The sequence below is a fragment of the Anguilla anguilla genome, chromosome 9 (genome assembly GCF_013347855.1).
Source record: "Anguilla anguilla isolate fAngAng1 chromosome 9, fAngAng1.pri, whole genome shotgun sequence".
NCBI lineage: Eukaryota > Metazoa > Chordata > Actinopteri > Anguilliformes > Anguillidae > Anguilla > Anguilla anguilla.
This window is the reverse complement of record NC_049209.1, coordinates 19386370-19407874: the sequence shown is the minus strand read 5'-3', so window position 1 is coordinate 19407874 and position 21505 is coordinate 19386370. Positions and strand designations below refer to the sequence as shown.

The window sequence follows — 21505 nt, the reverse complement described above, 5'->3', positions numbered from 1 at the left end:
CTGGGAAGTGCTGGTGGAATCTTCTGGCACCACGGTTAGAATAAGCATGGGTCAGTATTAAAATTGCAAACTGAACCATTTCAACTATTTTACCATAATCTAAAATGATGAAATGAAATATGAATGTTATGCTTGAAATAAAATCAGGACTCATAGGTACACAATATCATTGGGGAAGGTAGCATTGGAGGTCCCCACATTTCATAAGGTTACACTACCATAGTCAGTATTGACTGTTCTATTGTGTGCATAACAGCTTTGCTATTACTTGTGGTTGGCAAATAACTTTTCCCCTCTATGCAGGAGTTGGGTGTTATGTCCCAAAAGCAAATGACCACATCATCCTGAAACTCACCACTTGGCCCATATCAAGAGAGAATACTGAACACGAGCTGGAGGCTTTTACAGAAAAGTGACAAGTTTTGTGACCCTTTCTCTTCTTTCCAAAATTAAGTCACACAAGAGGAACATAACTTTGTTATGGTGCAATTAGTGTTGAATGTCCCGAATGTTTAAGCCAGCCAGACCCAGGAAAATGCTTAGCCCAGATAGGCCCAGTTCAAGGATGCACTTCCAGTTCTAACTAACCAACATGTAATTTCAGACCAAGCACGCAATAAACACAAAGCACCAGTGAGTTTCTTTACGGATAGCCTTGTGTATATTGCATGCAGATCCACCTTTTACAGTGAGAGCTTTATTTAGTCAAGAAATGTAACATGGTCTCCATACAATTTCCTTTTTGTTAGTGATGAAAATGCAGATCAGAATACAATTGCCTCTGTAATGGAATAAATGGAAATCCTGCCTCTTCAAAAATGTAAATGCTTGTCATTTTTTTTTTTTTTTTTTAATACCCACCCTCCCCCTCCCAGTTGATAAGGGGGGCTGTGTAGTGATGCCCCCCCATCCCCCAAAAAGAAAGAAATCAAGATCCAAAAAAATTTTCAGAGCAATAATTTATTCCCCACTCCTCCTCAAACTCACAGTACACTGCAACAGGATGACTGAATGCTCAAAACTGGCAGGGAAAACAGCCCATGTGCCTTCTTGTGGCTGAGAGTGGTAACTGCAATATCAAACACCACACAGCATGGGTCACCAATCACAGCCCAGGCTGCAGACCAGCTTTTCACTCCAAGGGCGCTTCCAATCAATCACTGTCCTGACAGAACAGCAGCATCCATCACTGCTGACTCTTTCGTTGCAGTTTAAACAAAGTTACCTGGAAAACATAATTGTCAGCCCTGATTATGATAATCAGCTCCCATACAACTAAAAACCAAAACCCAACACTAGGCACTGCCAAGGGGCACAATTAATAATGTCCCCTTGTGCCATCTAGTGGTGAAACTATGGTTTCACCATTACATATCAGTCACATTTATTTCCTCAGTCTAGGTGAGGGATACCGTTCCATTGGCTGTTCAACCACAGCAGAATAAAACATAAGCTTTGCATGAGAATCAAGATATGAAAAAGAAATGTTTTACACAGTATAAAGGTTTTTCCACAGACAAGTCGATATACAACCAATGTGCGTATATTATCAAATAAAGCTCTGTAGGTTTTTTTTTTTTTTTATTCTAAATTTGTATAAGGGACTTGCATGATCCAGGGGGAGCACTCTATTTCAGACACTATTTTTTACACCCTTAATTTCAAATAAAATAAAACAAAAAAAGTTTCAGTATTTTCCTGCATTGAGTCCAATAGGAGACCTGACTGACATCCATTTAGGACACACTGACAGGCCAATATACAGCAACATAATTCCTCACCAACATAAAAAAATACTTCTGTACAAACACAGCCAGTTTTATTTTATTTTTTTAAAAAAAGGTTGCATTTAAAAATACAGCAAATGCCCCCTTGCTTTGTCTAAAGCCAGTCATTTCTGTGCTTTTAGCAGACACACCTCTCGTATCGTACCATGTATATGACCGAGTAAAATCATGACACAGCAGAAGGCGGTACGACATTTCACTCAACCAAAATCACCACGGATTTACTCACAATATATTTGTGTGTAAACAGATGTGTAAAACGGGAGTTATGCAACGCTTGTGTTGCCCTGGATAGAAATAAACAAACAAATTTCTTCATGAAAGGCCTAAGCAGAAAGAAGCGAAGGAGGAAACCACTGGTTTTTCCAATCCCTCTGTTCTGTGAGTGCGCTCATCATGGTGGAGGTCTGTTAACCTGTGTAAACTGGACAACTTCTAGCTTAGTGCACACTGCCCTTTTTGATCTCAGATCTAGGGACACTGGCAGGGGAAGCGATGGGTGTGGGGAGGGGATTGGGGCGGGGCTAAACCACCTCCATGCCCAGCTGCTGGGCAGTGTCCTGCAGCTGCATCATGACGCTGTCCGCCCTGCCCCCCCCGTCCTCGGGGGCGGAGGGGAGGATCAGCTCTTGGGATGGACCGGCGCTGGTCAGCACGTAGAAAACCTTCTCGCCCTGCTCGTTGGTCCCGCTCTCCACGTGAATGACGGGTCCCAGGCCGCTCCCCCCCGCCCCCGACCCGTCGGCCTGCACGCCGTCCAGCACGATGCCTCTCAGCTCCGCCACCCCCACCTCCCCTCCGCCCCCATTGGCCGCTGCCGCCCCCTGCGCGGGGCAGTCGGTCTGAGACGCCTCGGTGTCCCCGCCCAGTCCTCTGTCCTCAGCACCTCCCCTGTCCCCGCCCTCCTGCCTCTCCATTAGCTGCTCCGTCAGCTCCACACTCTCGTAGCGAATCAGCTGCAGCCGCATGAAGCCATCCTCATGTTCCTTGTACCTGAGAGAGAGAAGGAGAAAGAGGGAGATAGGGAGATTGGGGAAGGGAGGGGAAGGTGTTAATATAAGTCAGGACCACAGTTTCAGAACTTTTTCTCTGGGGTTCCAACCTGCAAAACTGGGAAGAGCCCTCCGTCAACAGTAAGTTTTAGAAAATACATTAATATATTAAGGTCAGAGCGTATTTTTACTTCTTTGCTACCTCTCGTTACACAGACGTGTTACAGACAACAGTAAGAGAATTGTAAGAAATTTGAAAGCATAATGAACTTGAATTTTTAACTTTAAATTGAATTAAATACCAAATTTAACTTCAAACCATTACATTAAATTTTAAATACTGAAATGGAAAGTTATGCAATTTGAATTCCAATTTTTAAATAGGATAATTCAGTTAAACATTACAAATTCCAATTATTGAGTTAAATTAAATTGAGTTATTTAATTTCCATTCCATTCTTTTCTGGCACTAATATCTGCCCATACAGAGATACTGGCTGTGGAAAAAAACAGTGTGAGCATAACTGAATCTGGGGTACATGAAAAGGGTGTACCTGAACTGGGGGTGCAGGGAGAGAGTGTACCTGAATCTGTGGTGAACAGAGGGATTGTACCTGAATCTGGAGTACACAGAGAGTGTACTAGAATCTGGGGTAAACAGAGGGATTGTACTTGAATCTGGGGTAGACAGAGAAAGTATACCTGAACCTGAGGTGCACATAGAGAGTGTACTAGAATCTGGGGTGCACATAGAGTGTACTAGAATCTGGGGTGCACATAGAGTGTACTAGAATCTGGGGTAAACAGAGAGCGTACCTGAATCTGGGGTGCCCTGAGGGCCATTTAAAGTGGTGCTTCTTACGAAGGTGGGAGGTGAGATTGTTGCCCCTGGTAAAGCACTGGTCACACACATGGCACTTGTAACGGGGAATGAAATCTCCCTGAAACAAAATATTAACAATAGCATATTATTATCAATAAAAATAGAAAGTAATTTACTAGTTACACTAAAAAGAAAGTAATGAGAATAACATAGACATGGAAGCACATTCAAAGGTTCAGGAAACTGAATTCTTTGCTGCTGAGTTGTTGAAATGAATACTTTTTTGCATTAACAAATGACTCCCCCCCCCCCCCCCCCCCCCCCCTCCTCGCTTCCATCTTCCTTCTTTTTCCCTCTCTCACCTCATGAACCTTCTTGTAATGGCTCTTGATTGAGTGCAGGGAGCGTGTGGAGTAGTCACACTCAAACACGTCACAGCGGTATGTCGGTTCGCTGCTGTGGGTGTCTAGATGCTTGCGCAGGTCGATCAGGTTCTTGCAGCTGAGGAGATGCAGACACAGGGAGGTCAATGCAGTGAGCTGTGATTTATACAGACAAATTACAAATCTCATTTGAAGAGGAGCCTGTTTGTATTTTATCTACTGCCTGTACACTCTTGAAAACAAACTGTACCCCCACCGCACAACAGGCCTATATGGACAGTATTCACACCCACACACCTACCCTGCAGTAGAACTACTTCAACATAATGTTGCATTGAGTTTTTGCAGGTACCCAACCCGTATTGGCAAACCATAACTATAAAGCTGCTAGTACCCATACCAACAGCTGTTCAAATGCCACACAGTAGCCCTGCTTACCGTATACTCACAGCTGTACAAATGCCACACAGTAGCCCTACTTACCGTATACTCACAGCTGTACAAATGCCCCCCAGTAGCCCTACTTATACATGCAACTACACAAATGCCCCACAAGTAGCCCTACCTATACTCACAGCTGTATGAATGCCCCATAATAACCCTACCTATATTCACAGCTGCACAAGTACCCCACACTAGCCCTACCTATCCTCATAGCTGTACAAATGCCCCACAGAGCTCCTACTTATACTCACAGCTGTATAAATACCCCACAGTGCTCCTACTTATACTCATAGCTGTACAAATGCCCCACAGTAGCCCTACCTGTATTCACAGTATTCACAGCTGTAAGGCTTCTCGTTGCTGTGGCGGAACTTGATGTGGTTACGCAGAGAGGAGGGAGATGGACAGGTCATGTCACACAGTGGGCATTTATAATGGTTCACTGAACAGAGAGAGGAGAGAGGGAGAGCTATGCTAACTTCTTAGCACTCAAAATTCTGCAAGCCATCACCCTTAAAAAAGGCACATAAGGCAATTCTATGAACAACCAGTCCTCAAGGACACAGGAGACAAGTACAAAGCACTTGCAAATCCAACTGGGCCACAAAGTGAATACATGGTCTGTGCAATGAACACTTTCTCTGGGGTTTGCTTTTAAGAAAGTCATTTTTCAGGAAGCATAAAAACCCATTCTTATATTGGCACCAGTGGCTCTTGAAATGTAAATGCATATGGATGCGAAAAACCACAGGAATCTCAATGGAGAAAAGTAATACCCATCTGTACTCATAAGTGATGAAAATTCTGTCTCCGCCCATCAAGGAGGATGGCTCATGATGGTCGGTGTTTTGTTGGGTTGCTAGGCAACCAAAGGTTCAGCCATTCTGGACATGATCACATGCCATCAAGTGATCAAAGCTACAGTCCTCAATCAATGCAGTTTAGAGTAAATGTGACTTGAATTGCCATTTTCCATTCACCCATTGAAAAACATTTGCTTGTGGCCTTACATAAAAATTTGGGGCCAATAAAATAAGGGCTTATAGATGGAAGAAAAATGGGGACTAACCGTGGTTCCTCATGTGGTCCCGCAGTAGTCGCTCCGTGGCGAATCGCTTGGAGCAGTGAGAGCACTGGAACCGCTGGCCTGGCAGACAGACAGACATACAGACAGACATACAGACACACACACACACACACACACAGGCAAGCGTGTGTAAATCAGAGAGGTAGGTACACAGTGAACACATTCAACTGGCAAGGAATATTTGGAAGAGGGGCTAATGGGAGATTTGCCGAAGCTTAACAAACACTCTTCAAAATCTCCACTCTGTTTTCCATTAAGTGTTTTGAGACATTGACTGAAGTGCACCAGTTGTTATTTTTTTCCCCTTGCTGAGTTCAACCCAAAACATTATTTATTTATTTGCCTTTGGGAATTAATAAATTGTCTAAGTACCTTTCCATGTAATTTGATCCAGTTGTTTTCAGCCTAGACACCAAACCTTTCATTTGCACTAATCACAGCCTATAGCCATTTTTGCTTGAAAGCCTGCCTTTTTGGCATCACAAGACACAATTGCAAAAAGCGTGAGGTCTTTCACCCCCTCCCCTCCCCTACCCTACCCTCCCGCCCTCCTCCACACACACACACACACACACACGTCTCACCCTCAATGGTGGTCTGCCGGCGGATGTGGTCAAAGAACTTGGTGTTGTTGGCAAACATGCCCCCGCAGGTGGGACAGGCCACCACCTTCTCCTGCGTGTGGCTGCGCAGGTGCTCACGCAGCTTGAAGCGGGCCTTGAAGGTCGCCTCACAGTCTACGACACAAAACAGAATTGGCCCGTCAGCTTCACGGTCATCCCAGTTCATATGACTGAGAGGTAACCTGTCATTCCTTTCTCCTGTTTCGTTTATAATCTGTACTGAAATGTTGAGCCTTTTGTGCCCACTCCAGACCAAAATTTTACACTGAAGGATACAATTAATCTCCCAACAATATAAAAAGCAGCTCGTCTCCTTTCACAGATTTTGTCTGAATATGGAAATGGCCAACCTGTTTGTTTCTCACCTAGGCTCTCTTAATAACTTACCTCATACTTCAACTACCTACCTGCCTACCAATACTCACCCACACCAGTACACCACACTGCTGCTACTCAGTCACCACCACTCCTCAGCTACAGTGCGCCATGCCGTCTCAGCCCCAAAACAGCACCCTCGTGCCCCGCGCCCCACCCCCAACCCGCCACAGAGCACCAAACTCCTGCTCCCTTACCCTTCCACCCACAGCGCACCACGCTTTCCTCTTTGCCGTTGGACTTCATGTCCATGCACATTCCGTGCATCTCCACATGTCGGTAAAACCACTCCGGGTTATCCAGTGAGGTCTGAGGCACAAAAAGGAAGAGGCTGCCATGACAACCCCACTGAACACCCAGATTATGGTATACAATTACAATATAATTGTCACAGTGTGGTATGCTACCAGGGAATGATGAAGACTATGGGACAGTCCTACAGACCTTTTAGACATGGTGCTGATGGTATAAACGCAGAGCTAATCAGCCAGGACAAATACAAATTTTGTAATAAAATATTGAAATTGATGGTGCGCAGGCAGAGCACTCTCTCTCTCACTCACCTCGCAGTTCTCCCACTGGCAGACAAAGTTGTCGGTGATGTCGGGGACGATGTTTCGGTTCTGGAGGCCCAGCACGCAAGAGCCCAGCTCAGGCTGGCTCTGCAGCACGTTCTGCCCCCACTGCTTCAGCTTGGTGTGGTAACAGTGGAAGTACACGTGCCTCAGAAGCTCCCCTGGACCCTCCACTGAGCAGAAGCCACACTCCTGCCACAAGCAGCTCTGCTCCTCAGCTGCAAACGCAAACATGCATGCGTGCAAGCAAAGGGCATCAGCCTACGCAGCAGACTGAACCATCCACACCTAAAGCCATTCACACATGGTGTTTGCTTAAAGGATTTATTGCAGTACTCCCTTCCACGCCTTTATAAACCGTAGCACTGTGTAACATTAAATATTGCCAAATAAAAGTAAAAGGACACATGCAGGTTTTCAATACTATCTATCCTCTATTAGCACACAATGGCTGAGTTGTATTTTTAACAACTTGCCATTAACCTGCAATTTATACACACTATTATTTAGCCGGAATCGGCCAGTCAACATGGTCACAATTCAGTACACCACTTTTTCTTACAATCTGTCATGAAACAAACACAGATTGAATACGTGCACGAAATCATTTAAACATATTGTGGACATTAATACTTAACAATGTTACCGATAACTGCCCATCATTCTCACCCAGGGTTTCGGGATCCTCATCTTCCAGTCGCAGGGCTTGAAGATGTTTTTCCACATGTTCGCAGAATTCCTGCATCCTACTGAATGTATCTTGACACGATTCCCACTCGCAAACAAGCTCAACCTCGGCATCCTCTCTACGTGAACGTTTGCTTGGAGGCATAACTTCATTTGATGATTGGGTTGAGGCGTGCGTGATGGTTAAAATGTGTCCTTACAGCGGATTTCTCACTACAGAGAACAATATAAGGCAGAAAACCAACTAGTTAGCTAAGTTACCAATGTACCTCTACTTTCCATGAACAGCCATCCATCCGGTAACCTAATTCGGCAGTCGTATTCTTCATTATCCAGTTACAGCTGTTCAGGAGATATGCAGTAATATAAAGGCATGTAAAACTACGAGCTCTCCTCTGAATCCTTTTAATTATTTTGACGCTAATTTTCTAGTTAGCAGTCCTAAAAATCCACGAGTTTGAAGACAGAGAGCAGCTCCGAGAATCCAGCAAAAACTAGACTTCCGGGACAGAATTTCCGGTGAACACTTTCAAGTTGTTTTCATTTTTTCTCACCAAAATAAAAGTGGTAGGCTTGGATCAATTGTGTGGACCTTAAAAAAGGAGTCTACGTGGTGTCCAATCTGCAAAATCATGGCCTAGTCTCATTTGAAAAGGGCTAGTGTGGGAGCAGATTATTATTTTATATCAACACTACGCCACCCGATTCCACTAATTAATTCATTGTGGTCTTCAATCAAGAGATTGATATGTAGAATCAGGTGTTTCAGTGCTGTGCTAAAACAGAACTTGCCCCCATACCGCCACTTTTCAGATAAGATTGGACAACCCTGGCCTGAAGTAAACAAAATGTTCTCCCCAGAGGAGTTTCTGGGCATTAGGCAGACAGCATCCTGATCCACACTCCTTTCCAGTTGGTGGTGGTAATGCTTCGAAATGTTGGTTACTAATGGCCATATAACTCCAAGAAGAAAAAAGACGTTTCTGGGCATGTCCTGTGTGCGGGAATGTTGGCACCATTAGGTTGTTGATGTTAAATACTTGGTCTTGGGACCTGTGTACATGTGTTTCTTTCCTTTATGAACTTTGCATGAATTTTTTTCAGTCAGAACAATTACATTTGGCAAATATTTGGAAATATTGCATTTTATGATACTCAGGCCACAGGAAAAAGACCATCAATAATCTGCATGGTGTAAATTTGATGTGATTGTCATACTAAGCAACCAGTTTTATACTTTATAGTGTAATATTTACATATGGCTTTGTTTTTCATATTGTGAATTGACAACATTGTTTATTAATAACATTGTGAACTACGGCACCTACAGAAATTAACCTGCATTATTAAATTATATATAGATGTGACGTATATTATTCTATAATGTGTAAATCAGATGTCACAAACACTTTTACTTTGAAAAACTTCAACCGGAAATCTCGAAACACCCGGGGGTTAGTTGGTTGACTGCGCGAGAGAATTTACTGACTTGCTATGTCAAACAGCTATCCGAAGGAATTAAACATCCGCGGAAAGCCAGCTTTGTATTAACTAATAGCCTTCGTCCCTGACTTAGTTACACTCGGTAGTCAAACAGTGAACTATCACTGTTCATACATTTCAGCGCTACCGGTTCTTCCATTTTGTTGAATCAGCGAAATTAGCGACGGCCCCACAGGAAAATGGGGTGAGTTATATTTGTTAAAAGCACTCTCGGAATAAGAAAAATGCTTGAGTTGGGAGGTTCAAAATAGCTCGACTTATTTTTCAAAACAAAATGTTAGACCTATTACTTAACTAGATACGAGATATATTGCTTTACCAACATTACCTAAGACAAGTCAATTGGCATACTGTCACTACGTTAAATTCTCTGTGCGCATCATTAATTGCTGAATTTATAACGGGGCTGCATCATTGTTTTTGGCTGTGCACACGTGGTAGCTATGTACTTTTAACATTTGCAGTTCTAAGGGTTGTTGCTGTTTAAAATAGTCTAAAGTAGAATGTCGGTATCCATAAAAGTGTTTTGGCAGTGTTCATTTAATGTGTTAGGACGTCTACTGCTCCTGTAATATAGGCTAATAATCACGGAAAGAGCAGCAATCCAATGTCCATTCAGAGGGTAGTGACGAGGGCTAGTGTTGTCTGTTGTCAGTGATTTGCTTAAGATTTGAATTCAGTATTCATTAAAAAAATTTCCATATGTATTACTATTCCGTAGATGTAGCCTAGAACGTCAGAGCAATATTATGAAAATTCACCTCAAATAGCAAAAAGTATTTATTGACATAGTTTTGCAATATGGAAACACCACAAACAACAACAATACATTTTTAAACAATGTTCATTCTCATTTAATTTGGATTCTTTTAAATAAACATGAATTCTCCCTCTCCCCTTTTTCTCTCTCTCTCTCTCCAACTCTAACAACTCCTCCAACTCCTGCACTCAAGATCAACAGAAACCTTTCCTTTCTGTCTCTCCATCCCTTTAGAAGTGGGGTGGAACTGACTGACTGTAATAGCCAATTAGAATCTGTGGAAACTTCTCAGGCCACACCTCTTTGGGTGTAGAGATGAAAGAAGAATCTCTGCAGGATGGCACAGATTATTCAGGAGTGGAGCTGCGATCAGATCTGCAGAGAACTGAAGACACACAGGAAAGGAAACCTGAAAATGGAATGAGCTGGCAGGAAAGAGACATTCTATCCAAAATAAAGAAGGAGGAAGAATGGGAGTGGCAGAGTGAGGATGGTGTGAGAAATGAAGAAGTCAAGGGACTGTGGAGGGACCAAGAACAAGAGAGAGATGAAAAATTTGAGCCAGAAGTAACTGGCCAAAAGCTCCAAACTGATGGAGGACTGGAGAATGATGGAAAAGTAGATTTTATGAAACAGGAAGGGGATGACCTGTCACTTCAGATAACTTCCTGTCTGTTGAAACAGCCAAGAGTACTAATCCATCAACACAATATAACAGATTTTTTAGTTCCTTTAGTTTCACCTCCCAAATCCATTACCAGTTTTGGGGTCCAGACATTGGTAGCTACACAGAAACAGGAAGAGCTTTTACCAATGAGGAAAGAGAGATCACTGAAGCAAAAGAGAAAGGTCAAGACCCGGAAGAGAAAGAAATCACGTTTGGATTCATCAGAGAAAGAGTAAGAGTTTCAGCTTTAGAGTATTGTTTCTCCTCATCAGTTTGTATTGACAGTAATTTTGTGGCTTTGTTATTTTTTACAGTGCCTCTCCTGAACCCTCCAATGGATCTCAGAATGCTGGCAAGTATTACAATTTAATCAGCCAATGAGTTGGCCAAGAAGAGCTCTAAGTTAAGCAAGGGTAGAATGAGTCTGTGTCAAGCCTGAGTGTTGCGCAGAAACTGCTAAGATGCTGTGAATTTTAAAAGGGGATCCGTTTATGGGCCACTGGCAGGTGTTGTAATTTGGGGCTAATGAGTTTTGTTCTGTCTCTGATCTGCATGTTGTACCCAAGGGGAGAATAGTCACTGTACGGACAGAGATGAAGAGGGCTGGGTCATGCCCCTCTGTGAGGCCTCCAGCAGTCCTGCCACCCCATCCTCCTGTTCTGATCGCCCACCCCAAGGCACCTCGCAGACGGACCAGGTCCAGAAACGCAGGCGCAGCTACCAGCAGTACTGGCACAGAGAATATCTGATGGACTTTGACCCGCAACAGAACCGGATGAACTGCATGGTGTGCAGCAGCTCACTGGTCACCCTTCAGGTCAGCACCATCAAGCGGCACATCCGGCAGAAGCACCCAGGCTCTCTGCTGCTGACCCCCGCTGACAAAGAGAGAATCCGCAGGAGCTGGGCCGAGCACCTGGGACAGGACCCGAAACCCAGCCATGTGCCAGGCGGGATGACCAAGGGACAGGAGGAGTTGTTGGACAGCGAACGGCATTCCATTGGTGCGTATGAGCTTTTTGTGTTGGTGGCGGTAGAAGGTTCACCACATTAGCAATAAATGTCTGCAGCCCTTATTTTGCACCCTGTTGTGTCTGCTTTTTTCAAACAACATTATCACATAACTTGCGTACAGAGAAACACAACATTGATATAAAATCAGTATACGTTGGCTACATTCATAGTCTGTAATGTTTTTGAGAATGCAATATTAGCATTTTTGCTAGCATTTGTCAACTCTAGGTTCTTACTGTATTTAATGTCGTATTATGCTACTTCTTTTGGAAAATGGGTTGGAAAAATTTTTATGTTGAGATCCAGGTTATATCTGGTTTGATTATTTATTATTAACTTAAGTAAAATGATTTATAACTCCTATATAAGAGCCTGTTTAAGGCTAAGGTTAGTGTAATGCAAGTAACCATTACAGTAAATGATTACTTCCAGATGACCCCCGTTCCTTGATATTTTTTTCAGGTAACACTGTATTTCTGTCGCTGTATTTACATCCATGATATGGATATAAATACAGCTACATGGATTTTCAGCTTAGAACTCCATAATATGGAGTTTTCATGTGGTGTTTAATATGTAATTGTCAGCATATCTGCAGTGTTTCTGTGGACAGTCAGTTCTTATTGAAAACTTCCCCTTATACCTGTTTGTCTCCTGTGTTTTTCAGGGCAGGCTGGTGAGCTGCCATCTCAGATCTTTGTCTGCTCCCATTGTCCATTTGTTCACACGGAAGAAGTGAACCTTCAGCAACACATTAAGGAGGCTCACCCTGGAGAGCACAGCAGGAGTCTAAAGTTTGGAGTAAACCAAGAAGGGAACCCACTGCTTGTCAGCAGGACAGATCAACACCCCTCACCCATTACGACACACCCCACTCCAACACAGTCCCATACAGGCACTGCAGGGACCTACAAATGCTCTGTGTGTGGTGACAGTTTCAGATATCCCTCACTTCTGAAAAATCATATGCAGATTCACACAGGTGAGCAGCGGCACCCTTGTCCCCTGTGTGGGAAGAGTTTTGAGCTGGAATCCCTGCTCACAGAACACCTGCAATCTTATCATGGAGAGCAGCTGTATTCTTGCTCCCCATGTGGGAAGAGCTTCACTTCTCCATCAGACCTGAAGAGACACCAACATATTCACACAGGGGAGAGACCGTACAACTGCTCCCAGTGTGGGATGAGTTTCAGCCTGCCGTTTACTTTGAAGCAGCACCAATCGATTCACTCTGGGGAGCGCCCATTCCAGTGCCGCTATTGTGCGAAGAGTTTCAGGCGAGCGATACAGCTAACTCGACATGAGCGAACTCATACAGGGGAAAGCCCTTACCACTGTTTCCAATGTGAAAAAAGCTTCAAATCACCCTCAGACCTGACGAGACACAAGCGAATTCACTCTGGCGAGCGGCCGTACCTTTGCTACCAGTGCGGGAAGAGTTTCAGTCAGTCCAGCAACCTGATACAGCACCAACAGAGCCATTCTGGGGAGCGCCCTTTCCGCTGCTCCCAGTGTGGGAAGAGCTACAGTCGGTCAAGTACTCTGACACTACATCTGCGGACTCATACAGGTGAACGGCCATTCGTTTGCTCCCAGTGTGGGAAGTGCTTTACTAAATCTTTTAACCTAAAGCAGCACCTTAAAACTCATAGGAAAGCATCTTCCATTAATACCAGGGTGGAGAAGAGCCTTGATGCCTGACAAAACAATGTATTTGACCTCAGACTTGTAAGATGAGCTGAGCCATATTGTGTGACCTCTACCTGTGGAACAGCAGGGATGTACAAAATATGATGTATAATCCACATCAAAATAAATGAGCTTGTGTATTTATAAGTTTGCAGAACTTTTTCCATTTGCTATTATACACCGGCATTTCCGAATTCCCGTATTATTATTGAATACCTGAGGTCAATATACTGCATTTCAGCATGCACTGGGGTAAGAAAAGCACTCTATCTTATAATAGTGTTGCTTGCAGCATTTGTACATGCATTACATTGGGGCAAAATCATGAGGTTAAGGGGTAGAAAGCCATAACCCCCAAGTGCTGTAATTGTAGGGAGGAACATCTGGCCATCTTTGAGGTTGTGTACTACATGAAAGGGCAAAGCAAGTGCAAATTCTTTAAAGATCTATCACATTCAGGAATTTCTGTCTTTTCTCTTAAATCTATCCTTGGCCAACATGAGAACCACCAGCTCATTGAAAGAAAAGTTATACAGCTTTTAGACGAAACTGGCCTATACTCCCGGATTTAATGATGTGAACCAAGATGCGAGCTGTTATTGCTTTGACCAGTGGAGGGCAGAACTACACGTGGGGGGCGATTGATTGCATGAAGAAATGGAGTGCGAAGTGGTGGAAGGAGGAAATAAGAAAAGGAAAAATGGAATTGAAAATGAGGATAAGGATAAGAAATATGTAGTTGGAATGAAGGTGGATGTGAAGCCCAGGTCTGGATGGGAAGCAAATGGCGTTTTTAATGAAGTCCATGAAATGGGGAGACTTGTGAAGAAGGAGATTGGGGAAGTTAGAGCAGTGAGGGCAACCAGGGGGGGAATTGTAATCATGGAGTGTCAGTTGAAGAGACTGAGGGATAAAGCGCTTAAAATCAAAAGATTTGGTTTGACAAAAGTCGTTAGTTTTTTAATGAGAGAAAGAGCACTACGGAAAGGTGTTATTAGTGGGGTCCCGTTGTCAGTAGATGTTGATTGTTTCTTGGAGGTGGAGGGAGTTTTCGGGGCAAGGCGAATGAAAAGCTATAGGGAGGGTAATGAACAAGAAAGTGGTGCAGTACTGCTAGAATTTTAGGGAGAACTACCAGAGAGGATTTATTTAGATTATGTTTGTTACAGGGTGAGGGCATTTGAGGGGGTTCCACTGAGGTGTTATTGGTGTCAGGACTATGGACACGTGGCAGCAGTTTGTAGAAAAAGGGTTCACAGGTGTAGAAGGTGTGGGAAAGATGGGTGTTCAGATGAGGATTGCACAATGTCTAAAGACAAGGCAATATGTTTTCACTATGGGGGAAATCATGAAATGGGAGCAAATCAGTGTGAAAGACGGAAGAGGGAAAGTGAGGCGGAAAGAACACAAGTGCAGAATAAAATAACATGCGGAAGCAACGAAGAGAGTGAGGGCAGAAACGGGAACTGAGAGGAAAGAACAGAACAGAATAGAACTGGACGGGTGTGAAGGGGGACGAAATACCGGGAATTTTGGCGAAAGGGTTTGGAGGGAATCATACGCCAGGAATATAGGGAAATAATAAAGAATTGTGGTTCAGGTATGGGAGGGTTGGGTTATTGTTGAGAACTAAAATTAGATGACAATGCATACAGTAGGTGGCGGTAATGCACTAGTTTGCAAACCGCCATAAAACCCTGAGAAGAAGAAGAAGAACTACGCGTGTTACCGTATACACTCCCGGAAAATCACTATAAGAAGAAGACTGCAGGAGAGAATTTTCTTAGTTACAGTACCAAACAGCAAGTACTATACCTGCTATCCGAAGGAATTTGACAGCTGCGGAAAGCCAGCTTGGTATTAACTAGTAGCCATCGTCTCTAATTTAGCTGCACTCGGTAGTCAGCTATAGTGAATTGTCGATGTTTATTTCTTTAAGCAGTATCAGTTCTTCAATTTTGTTTTATCAGTGAATTTAGCGACGGTCCAACTGTAAAACGGGGTGAGTATAATCGTTAAAAGCACTCTCAGAATAATAAAAAATGTTTGAGATGGGAGCTTCAAAATGAACGACCTATTCTTAAAAACGAAATTTTAGGCCTAGTAACTTAACTAGATACGAAGTAAATTACTTTGTGGATTCCATTCGCTAAGAACAGTCCGCCTTCTGTCACTAATGTTACATTCTCTGCGGACGTATTACAGCCATATTCCTTCTGAACATTTTGCTCTGAAGATGAATTACTGAATTTTTAATTGTTTGGCTGTGCACATGGGGTATGTGCGTTTCACATCTGCACATCTAAAGGTTGTCGCTGTTTGGCTGTATTCTAAAATAGGATGTAGGTATCCATGAAAGTGTTTTGGCAGTGTTTAATTAATTGGCTAGGACGTCTGCTTTTCCGATTCAATGGATGTAAAACGTCAGAGCAATATTTCGAAAATTCACGAAATAAAATAGCGAAAAGTTCTTATTCTCATAGTTTTTCAATATGGACATGCCACAAACAACATTAATTTGGATTTTAAAAATAAAAATGAATTCTCCCTCCCCACTTCTTCCTCTCTCCAACTCTTAACAACTCCATTCAAGGTCAACAAAAACCTTTCCTTTCTGTCTCCATCCCTTTAGAAGTATGGTGGAACTGACTGACTGTAATAGCCAATTAGAATCTGTGGAAACTTCTCAGGCCACACCTCTTTGGGTTTAGAGATGAAAGAAGAATCTCTGCAGGATGGCACAGATTATTCAGGAGTGGAGTTGAGATCAGGTCTGAAGAGAACTGAAGACACAGAGGAAAGGAAAACTGATCTTGGGATGGGCTGGGAGGAAAAAGACATTTTATTCAAAATAAAGAAGGAGGAAGAATGGGAGTGGCAGAGTGAGGATGGTGTGAGAAATGAAGAAGTCAAGGGACTGTGGAGGGACCAAGAACAAGAGAGAGATGAAACATATGAGCTGGAAGTTACCAACCAAAGGTTGCAAACTGACAGAGGGCTAGATAATTGTGGAAAAGTAGGTTGTATGAAACAGGAAGGGGATGACCTGTCACTTCAGGTCACTTCCTGTCTGTTGAAACAGCCTAGATTACTAGTCCGTCAACTCAGAATAACAGATTCTTCAGTTCCTTTAGTTTTACCTCCCCACTCCATTACCAGTGTTGGGGTCCAGACATTGGTAGCTACATGGAAACAGGAAGAGCTCTTGCCAGCAAGGAAAGAGAGATCACTGAAGCAGAGGAGAAAGGTCAAGACCCGGAAGAGAAAGAAATCACTTTTGGATTCATCAGAGAGAGAGTAAGAGTTTCAGCTTTGGAGTATTGTGTCTCCTCATCAGTTTGTGTTGACAGTAATTTTGTGGCTTTGTCATTCTCTTACAGTGCCTGTCCTGAATCCTCCAATGGATCTCAAAATGCAGGTACGTATTACAATTTAATCAGGAAATGTTTCCGTGGATATTTAAAATTGGCATTAAGTGGAGTGTCCACTTTTAGTTTTTTTAAATTGAAAAATCGTTGCGCAAAAGCCGCTAAGATGCTGTGAATTTTGAAAGGGGATCCGCTTATGGGCCACTGGCAGGTATTGTAATTTGGAGCTAATGAGTTTTGTTCTGTCTCTGATCTGCATGTTGTACCCAAGGGGAGAATAGTCACTGTGCGGACAGAGATGAAGAGGACTGGGTCATGCCCCTCTGTGAGGCCTCCAGCAGTCCTGCCACCCCATCCTCCTGTTCTGATCGCCCACCCCAAGGCACCTCGCAGACGGACCAGGTCCAGAAACGCAGGCGCAGCTACCAGCAGTACTGGCACAGAGAATATCTGATGGACTTTGACCCGCAACAGAACCGGATGAACTGCATGGTGTGCAGCAGCTCACTGGTCACCCTTCAGGTCAGCACCATCAAGCGGCACATCCGGCAGAAGCACCCAGGCTCTCTGCTGCTGACCCCCGCTGACAAAGAGAGAATCCGCAGGAGCTGGGCCGAGCACCTGGGACAGGACCCGAAACCCAGCCATGTGCCAGGCGGGATGACCAAGGGACAGGAGGAGTTGTTGGACAGCGAACGGCATTCCATTGGTGCGTATGAGCTTTTTGTGTTGGTGGCGGTAGAAGGTTCATTAGCATCCAGTTGTCTGCTTTCTTCAACCAACATTATCACATAACTTCCGTACAGAGAAACACAACATGGATATACAATCAGTACACGTTCGTTACATTCTTAGTCTGTAATGTTTTTGAGAATGCTATATTAGCATGTTTGCTAGCATTTGTCAACTATAGACAAGTTCTTACTGTATTTTGTGTTGTATTATGCTACTTCTTTTGGAAAATGGAAAAATGTTCTTTTGATATTCTGTTGAGTCTGGTTTGATTATTGATTATTAACTTGTAAAATTATTTATAGCTACTATATAAGAACCTGTTAAAGTCTAAGGCTAGTGTAATGCAAGTAACCATTACAGTAAATGATTACTTCACTTTTAGAGTTCCCCATATACCTGTTTGTCTCCTGTGTTTCTCAGGGCAGACTGGTGAGCTGCCATCTCAGATCTTTGTCTGCTCCCATTGCCCATTTGTTCACACGGAAGGAGTGAACCTTCAGCAACACATTAAGGAGGCTCACCCAGAAGAGCACAGCAGGAGTCTAAAGTTTGGAGTAAACCAAGAAGGGAACCCACTGCCTGTCAGTAGGACAGATCAACACCCCTCACCCATTAAGACACACCCCACTCCAACACAGTCCGATGCAGGCACTGCAGGGACCTACAAATGCTCTGTGTGTGGTGACAGTTTCAGATATCCCTCACTCCTGAAAAACCATATGCAAATTCACATAGGTGAGCAGCAGCACCCTTGTCCCCTGTGTGGGAAGAGTTTTGAGCTGGAATCCCTGCTCACAGAACACCTGCAGTCTTATCATGGAGAGCAGTTGTATTCTTGCTCCCCATGTGGGAAGAGCTTCACTTCTCCATCAGACCTGAAGAGACACCAACATATTCACACAGGGGAGAGACCGTACAACTGCTCCCAGTGTGGGATGAGTTTCAGCCTGCCGTTTACTTTGAAGCAGCACCAATCGATTCACTCTGGGGAGCGCCCATTCCAGTGCTGCTATTGTGGGAAGAGCTTCAGGCAAGCGATACAGCTAACTCGACATGAGCGAACTCATACAGGGGAAAGCCCTTACCACTGTTTCCAGTGTGAAAAAAGCTTCAAATCACCCTCAGACTTGACGAGACACAAGCGAATTCACTCTGGCGAGCGGCCGTACCTTTGCTACCAGTGCGGGAAGAGTTTCAGTCAGTCCAGCAACCTGATACAGCACCAACAGAGCCATTCTGGGGAGCGACCTTTCCGCTGCTCTCAGTGTGGGAAGAGCTACAGTCGGTCAAGTACTCTGACACTACATCTGCGGACTCATACAGGTGAACGGCCATTTGTTTGCTCCCAGTGTGGGAAGTGCTTTACTAAATCTTTTAACCTAAAGCAGCACCTTAAAACTCATAGGAAAGCATCTTCCATTAATACCAGGGTGGAGAAGAGCCTTGATGTCTGACAAAACAATGTATTTGACTATAAGTTTGCAGAACTTTTTCCATTTGCTGTTATACACTGGAATTTCCGAATGCCCATATTATTGAATACCTGAGGTCAATATACTGTATTTCAGCATGCACTGGGGTCAGAAAACAACTCTATTTTATAATAGTGTTGCTTGCAGGGTTCTTCCTTTGTTGAAATGTCTTAGGCGGACTGGCTTAAGTGTTTTTTTCAAGCCACCCATAGGAGAAATTGTGCCTAAAAACAACAACCTGAAAACAATAAGAGACGGTCAATGGATTTATTGGTAAAATTTTGTTGTTCATGATATTGAATTTTAAGTTTTTTAACTTTTGACTGCTTTCAAGTTTACGTGCAACCGTAGACACGCTAAATTAACTACAGTAGAATCCGCTTATTGCGTAAATTAAGGAAACCGAGTGCCAACGACTGCGTATACCACTCTGACGCCCACTGTCGACGTGATGTTCAATAGAAACCACCTCAAGACAGATATGTTTGATTGTAAACATACGCTAAGAAATCCTGCATAGTATGCCTTTAAAAAGAGTAAACATGTTAACTTGGGTGTCATGGTCAGATTGCTGCAAGAACTGATTCTACACTTGATATGTTTATACAATTGCCTGCAGTCCCTACCCATCTTGATTCCTTAGGTGTCCACTCTAAAAGAGCTTTGTTCTCCATTCACTCACATGCTTGAATAAAGTGTTCCCCTCCAACGTGTTTGTTTCAACACTCTTACCCAGAGCTACTAGCACAACCTCCAGGGGTCCCCATAAACACATCAGCTGCACAGTCAAGTGACTAATCATACAATTGAGTTTTTAATTGAGACATTTATAAAAACAATTAGTTGATATTATATTAGGAGGAAGGAAAGTTAACATGGGTGGTCTTATATGCTACGAAAAGCATGTCTGAGCGAATGAGTGAAGCAGTATTCACCTGGTACACTGCATACTGACGGCCTGAATTTATGCACAACTTGCAATTTATCTATAAACAATAGACCGTACATAGAATTTATGTCTGAGATCAACACCAAGGGGGAATCATCTGTCAACAGAAGAAAAGACACCCTTGAGCGGTGACATAATTGTCATTCAAGATTTAACAGATGCGTTCTTAAGTCCAAATATTCCACTGGAAAAAGTGGACAGTCCCAAATTGCATGCATTTTTAAACTAGCATGTAATAAATGGGGGTGGAGAGTGATTCTGACAGCTCAACAGCTTCGACAGAAGTATACTACCTTTAAAGTAGAAGATTTAAAGAACTGATTGAAACAACTGACAACATATCTGTGGTCATGGCCAATTCAACAGATGGCAAAGACAATTATGTTTCACATATTTTATTTGTTCTTCAAGGGAAATCTCTCACAACTTATCTGAAAGTTCTCCTTACTGACTGTGACCCTAACTGCCTTGAATTACTCCTCAGTTGTGGATAGCAATAAGAAATTCTTATTGAATTGTAATATTTTGAAAATGTGACTCTATTGGTGTCTGACAATGGAAGTTATATGTTAAAGGCAAATAAAGACATCCTTAGAAGCTTGTTGCCAAATTCAGTGCATTTAACTTGCAATGCCCACATCGGCATGAGCGAGTAGTGTTTGGTCATCTAATTTCCCTAAAGCTGACACTTGACTTGTGGTCACTGTCAAGGATCAGGTGATTCCTAGCTACCGGTCACCGCCAGGATCAGGTCCAAAGTCCTGACCCTGGCCTACACTGCAGCTGACAGGACAGTCCCCTCCTACCTACAGGACATGATTCAACCCTGCTGTGCTGCAGCCGGGTGACTTGCACCCCTTGCCATCTGGAGGATGGTTCTCGCTCGTCCCAACCACAGAGCTTCTCCACCCTAGCTCACCAGTGGTGGAACGAACTCCCCGTTCCTCTCCGAACCACTTGGTCATTGCCCATCTTCTGCCTTGGTCTGAAGAAGCATCTCTTCAAACTGTATCTGGACTAGCTATCACTACTCTGCAGGGCACTCACAATCTAGGATCGTTCCTATCAGATCACTTATCACTCAGATCCTTCTAATTTGTTCCTGTAGCACTTCGTTACACTTGTATCTCCATCCAGCACTTATACTGCACTTGTATTATCTTGATGTTGCAGCTCATCGTCATGTCTCCTAGTTCGACTTACCATAACTTTCTGACCTAGCCTATGCTTGCTGTGTGAACTGGACTTAATGGGCCTCATTCACAAAACATGTACGATCACATTTGATCGTAAACTGCATGCAAGAACGTTCCCAAGAACATTTTGGCATTCATAATTTTCTTTCTTATCTGTATTTGTTCATGGCTGTTTCCTTATGCAAAACACATGAACAGGATTGCACATACAATTTACAAACAACCAGAATTCATCATCTCATATACCTGGGATACGCACAAAAACAAAGGTCTGCACATGTCATGAATTTAATTGTTTTTTTGTAGGAACCTTTTTAAGAACAAAAGTGAGAATAATTTAAGAAATGTTGGGTCAATGAGGTCCAATGTGTTCATA

At 43.3% G+C, this 21505-nt stretch overlaps 3 protein-coding genes across 5 annotated transcripts; 2 read left to right on the top strand and 1 right to left on the bottom strand.

Moving 5' to 3' along the window:
- Positions 1 to 941: 941 nt before the first annotated feature.
- Positions 942 to 8413, bottom strand: hinfp (histone H4 transcription factor). The gene is made up of 9 exons (XM_035435350.1): positions 7759 to 8413; positions 7078 to 7307; positions 6712 to 6823; positions 6101 to 6253; positions 5499 to 5576; positions 4751 to 4871; positions 3965 to 4103; positions 3596 to 3720; positions 942 to 2780 (listed from the first exon to the last, which is right to left on the bottom strand). Exons 1-9 carry the CDS (start codon positions 7919 to 7921, stop codon positions 2312 to 2314), a joined length of 1590 nt encoding a protein of 529 aa, XP_035291241.1. The 5' UTR covers positions 7922 to 8413; the 3' UTR covers positions 942 to 2311.
- An 803-nt stretch (positions 8414 to 9216) lies between these two features.
- Positions 9217 to 13556, top strand: LOC118235854 (zinc finger protein 2-like). Its single transcript, XM_035433716.1, has 5 exons — positions 9217 to 9463; positions 10233 to 10938; positions 11021 to 11058; positions 11273 to 11710; positions 12388 to 13556. Exons 2-5 carry the CDS (start codon positions 10355 to 10357, stop codon positions 13419 to 13421), a joined length of 2094 nt encoding a protein of 697 aa, XP_035289607.1. The 5' UTR covers positions 9217 to 9463; positions 10233 to 10354; the 3' UTR covers positions 13422 to 13556.
- A 95-nt stretch (positions 13557 to 13651) lies between these two features.
- LOC118235853 (zinc finger protein 2 homolog) lies at positions 13652 to 20530 on the top strand. Of its 3 annotated transcripts, none has more exons than XM_035433711.1 (5): positions 13652 to 15411; positions 16042 to 16706; positions 16790 to 16827; positions 17049 to 17486; positions 17933 to 20530. In XM_035433711.1, the coding sequence occupies exons 2-5, from the start codon at positions 16123 to 16125 to the stop codon at positions 18964 to 18966; spliced, it is 2094 nt and encodes a 697-aa protein (XP_035289602.1). In that variant the 5' UTR covers positions 13652 to 15411; positions 16042 to 16122; the 3' UTR covers positions 18967 to 20530. The 3 variants fall into 3 exon arrangements, with proteins under 3 accessions (XP_035289602.1, XP_035289605.1, XP_035289606.1); XM_035433714.1 differs by having other exon boundaries at positions 16003 to 16706; XM_035433715.1 differs by having other exon boundaries at positions 16569 to 16827.
- Positions 20531 to 21505: the final 975 nt, after the last annotated feature.

Bases quoted from the DNA above. Each gene is read 5' to 3' on its own strand.
- LOC118235854 (XM_035433716.1), top strand. From the start codon at position 10,355: ATGAAAGAAGAATCTCTGCAGGATGGCACAGATTATTCAGGAGTGGAG. The intron at 11,059-11,272 runs GCAAGTATTACA...GTTGTACCCAAG, and splicing joins CAATGGATCTCAGAATGCTG to GGGAGAATAGTCACTGTACG. The intron at 11,711-12,387 runs GTGCGTATGAGC...TGTGTTTTTCAG, and splicing joins CAGCGAACGGCATTCCATTG to GGCAGGCTGGTGAGCTGCCA.
- hinfp (XM_035435350.1), bottom strand. From the start codon at position 7,921: ATGCCTCCAAGCAAACGTTCACGTAGAGAGGATGCCGAGGTTGAGCTT. The intron at 5,577-6,100 runs GTGAGACGTGTG...TCTGTCTGCCAG, and splicing joins CCGGCAGACCACCATTGAGG to GCCAGCGGTTCCAGTGCTCT. The intron at 3,721-3,964 runs GTGAGAGAGGGA...ATTTTGTTTCAG, and splicing joins ATTACAAGAAGGTTCATGAG to GGAGATTTCATTCCCCGTTA.
- LOC118235853 (XM_035433711.1), top strand. From the start codon at position 16,123: ATGAAAGAAGAATCTCTGCAGGATGGCACAGATTATTCAGGAGTGGAG. The intron at 16,828-17,048 runs GTACGTATTACA...GTTGTACCCAAG, and splicing joins CAATGGATCTCAAAATGCAG to GGGAGAATAGTCACTGTGCG. The intron at 17,487-17,932 runs GTGCGTATGAGC...TGTGTTTCTCAG, and splicing joins CAGCGAACGGCATTCCATTG to GGCAGACTGGTGAGCTGCCA.